Here is a 4,125-nt window from a genome sequence, read left to right on the forward strand (position 1 = left end):
CTGCTACAGGTCTCAAAATAGTTGGGACGGGGCATGTTTACCATGGTGTAGCATCTCCTTTTCTTTTCAAAACAGTTTGAAGACATCTGGGCATTGAGGCTATGAGTTGCTGGAGTTTTGCTGTTGGAATTTGGTCCCATTCTTGTCTTATATAGATTTCCAGCTGCTGAAGAGTTCGTGGTCGTCTTTGACGTATTTTTCGTTTAATGATGCGCCAAATGTTCTCTATAGGTGAAAGATCTGGACTGCAGGCAGGCCAGGTTAGCACCCGGACTCTTCTACGACGAAGCCATGCTGTTATAGCTGCAGTATGTGGTTTTGCATTGTCCTGCTGAAATAAACAAGGCCTTCCCTGAAATAGACGTTGTTTGGAGGGAAGCATATGTTGCTCTAAAACCTTTATATACCTTTCAGCATTCACAGAGCCTTCCAAAACATGCAAGCTGCCCATACCGTATGCACTTATGCACCCCCATACCATCAGAGATGCTGGCTTTTGAATTGAACGCTGATAACATGCTGGAAGGTCTCCCTCCTCTTTAGCCCGGAGGACACGGCGTCCGTGATTTCCAACAAGAATGTCAAATATGGACTCGTCTGACCATAAAACACTATTCCACTTTGAAATAGTCCATTTTAAATGAGCCTTGGCCCACAGGACACGACGGCGCTTCTGGACCACGTTCACATATGGCTTCCTTTTTGCATGATAGAGCTTTAGTTGGCATCTGCTGATGGCACGGCGCATTGTGTTTACCGACAGTGGTTTCTGAAAGTATTCCTGGGCCCATTTAGTAATGTCATTGACACAATCATGCCGATGAGTGATGCAGTGTCGTCTGAGAGCCCGAAGACCACGGCATCCAATAAAGGTCTCCGGCCTTGTCCCTTACGCACAGAGATTTCTCCAGTTTCTCTGAATCTTTTGATGATGTTATGCACTGTAGATGATGAGATTTGCAAAGCCTTTGCAATTTGACGTTGAGGAACATTGTTTTTAAAGTTTTCCACAATTTTTTTACGCAGTCTTTCACAGATTGGAGAGCCTCTGCCCATCTTTACTTCTGAGAGACTCTGCTTCTCTAAGACAAAGCTTTTATAGCTAATCATGTTACAGACCTGATATCAATTAACTTAATTAATCACTAGATGTTCTCCCAGCTGAATCTTTTCAAAACTGCTTGCTTTTTTAGCCATTTGTTGCCCCCGTGCCAACTTTTTTGAGACCTGTAGCAGGCATTAAATTTTAAATGAGCTAATTAAGTGGATAAAAGTGTAAAATTTCTCAGTTTAAACATTTGCTACGTTATCTATGTTCTATTGTGAATAAAATATTGGCTCATGTGATTTGAAATTCCTTTAGTTTTCATTTTATTAAAATTTAAAAAACGTCCCAACTTTTCCGGAATTCGGGTTGTAATAGATATATAATCTGATAAAAAAGCTTCTGAATCCAAGTCTACTTGTGCAAAATTGCAAATTAAAAGTAATTTAAATAAATATGAAATTCAAAAGTGTATTAAGAAATGCAATATTGTTAATTACATCAAATACATACAAAGAAATGTATAGTTTAAGTTCTAATGCATTATCATGAGTAACACGTTATGCAGGTAATGTGCCACAAGATGGCAGTGTTCTCAGAGAATCACTGGGAACTACAGCAATGAAGAACAGAATTGAAATCACTGAACTTGGGTATCATGTGGTTCAGAGAGGAGGGACTCAGTGTTCACAGACCTGACATGATCTAATTCTGTCTGACAGAGACTGTGGTAGAAACTATTCATTCTGATTCTTCTCAGAGTGTACACTTGTACAATGGATCTTTATTCAATTATACTGCTCTGTGCCTCAGCAGGTGTGTATTTATTTGGTTCATTGTTATTTTTTAAAATGTTTTCTTTAAAAAAAAAAGACGTAGTAGTTACAAATGTACTTATTCTAATGTTTTCTTTTTCAGCTGCTGTCTTTGGAAATGTCATCAAAACAAACAAAACTGATGTTTTTTATGAAGAGGGATCAGATATTGTATTGTCCTGTAGTCAATCACCTGGAGCTTCGGATAATATCTACTGGTACCGTCAGTATGAAAGATCAAAACCTGAATTTCTTGTACTCACCTACAGTAATTCAAAAGTACCTGCCGTGTCTGCTGTAGATCCAAGAATCTCTGTTAAACCTGAAAAAAAGGAACAAATCCATGCAGATCTGAAGATCTCCTCTGCTGCTGTATCAGACTCTGCTCTGTACTACTGTGCTCTGCAGCCCACAGTGACAGGAAACACATCGACTCTCTACAAAAACCTGTTACAATGAGAGACAAGAGAAAAAAAAAGCAAGAAATAATACAAATGAATGTTAAATTATCTCAAATGATTCCCATGTGTAATACAGTATAGTGAATACTGTACATTCACATGAAGTTCCTGCTTGTTCCAAATTCTGATTACATTTTAAACAAATAAAATAACTAGACTATAAATACCTAATATTTTTCATATTTTCATCAGTCAAAAATGAAAATGATAAATGCGAAGACATTAAGGATTTAAGTCATGCCTTTATAAAGCAGGAAGTTCCTGTGTGTGTTTGTGTCTGAACTGATCTGATTGAACATGGACAGATGCTTCATACTGATTCTCATTGTTTCTGTCAATGTCTCAAATGACAGAAATAATCCCTAAAGGAAGGGACATTGTCAAGTTGAGCTGCTCATATAGTAAAAGTAGCAATGGCTTTTCTGTTGTAGACATTATCTGAAGAGAGAACCCCAGTATTCATTACAAAAAGGTGACAACTTATACTTAAGATGCTACTTATGCAAAATACTTGCAGTGAACCAGAAGATGGCAGTAGGTGCTCAGTATTACATTTGATGATATGGCAGCTTTCATTGGTCTCCACAAGCTCCTCCTTGAATTATCATTATAATAACAAAAACAAAACGTTCATATTCCGTGATTTATCTGGACTTCAGCATAGATACAGTCATGTCAAACAGGTTGATGAATATATTTCTCTTCGCACTATTCATTCATGGTATGGATTTTCATTTAATACAGCTGCATATTCAAGTAAGTTGTTTATATTTTGTATTGTATTTTACATTATATATTCTTAAACCTTCACAGAGTGCAATTCAGAGGACACAGTTGATCAGCCAGACAAACATGTGACCGAAGTTGAAGGAAGATCATTAGAATTAAAGTGTAAATATAAAACAGATTCAACACAAGAAGATTTATTCTGGTACATCCAGAGAGCAAATGACTTTCCTAAATACATCCTGAGGAGAAGCAAATATGGAGGAGATAATGGCACTGAGTTCCAAGAGAGATTTCACTCAAAGCTTTCATCAAATTCAGTTCCACTGACGATCAAGAGTTTGCGAGTGTCTGACTCTGCTGTGTACTACTGTGCTCTGAGGCCCACAGTGAGATAACTCAAGTCAAACCACATACAAAAACACAGAGACATAAACACACATGATTATTTCTTCAGGTATAATGTGGCTCATAGAGAAGGGATTCAGTGATCTAATCACGTCTAATAGAAACTGAGGTTGAAATTATTCAGTCTGACTCTTCTCAGAGTGAATCTTTCAGTTATTCTGTTCTGTGTCTCAGTAGATAGTGTATTCATTTGCATTATTATTTTATTTATTTATTTTTTTACAATTTTACTACAACATTTAACTAAAAATACAAAGAAACTTTTTTTCATTTTCAGCTGCTGTCTTTGGAAATGACATCAAACCAGACCAAACAGATGTTGTTAATGAGCAGGGTTCAAATATAATATTCCACCACTGAATTTACAGATTATTTCCACTGGTACCGTCCATATGGACCAAAACTTGAATTTCTTGTACTCACTTACAGCAGTGGAAAAGGAGCTCAGTGGTCTGTTGAAGATCCAAGAATCAACACTAAAAAACAAAATCATGTGGATCTGAAGATCTCCTAAAACTTGTTACAATAACAGACAAAAGAGAAACCGACAGACAGAGATGAAGATAGTGAGAAATAAGCTGCAAATGGCAATAACGGTATTATGAACCAATGAAAAAAAATGTCAGGTAGTACCAAAATCAAAAGGTAGACAGATTTATTTTCTTTTAAT

The 4,125-nt window shown here is 36.8% G+C and overlaps 1 gene segment (V, D, J or C); it reads left to right on the top strand.

Moving 5' to 3' along the window:
- Positions 1 to 1,699: 1,699 nt before the first annotated feature.
- Positions 1,700 to 2,569, top strand: LOC132154170 (T cell receptor alpha variable 13-2-like). The segment is given in 2 exon segments: positions 1,700 to 1,861; positions 1,964 to 2,569. Coding segments are annotated over 2 exon segments (396 nt in total).
- Positions 2,570 to 4,125: the final 1,556 nt, after the last annotated feature.

Source organism: Carassius carassius, chromosome 12 (genome assembly GCF_963082965.1).
Source record: "Carassius carassius chromosome 12, fCarCar2.1, whole genome shotgun sequence".
Taxonomy (NCBI): Eukaryota; Metazoa; Chordata; class Actinopteri; order Cypriniformes; family Cyprinidae; genus Carassius; species Carassius carassius.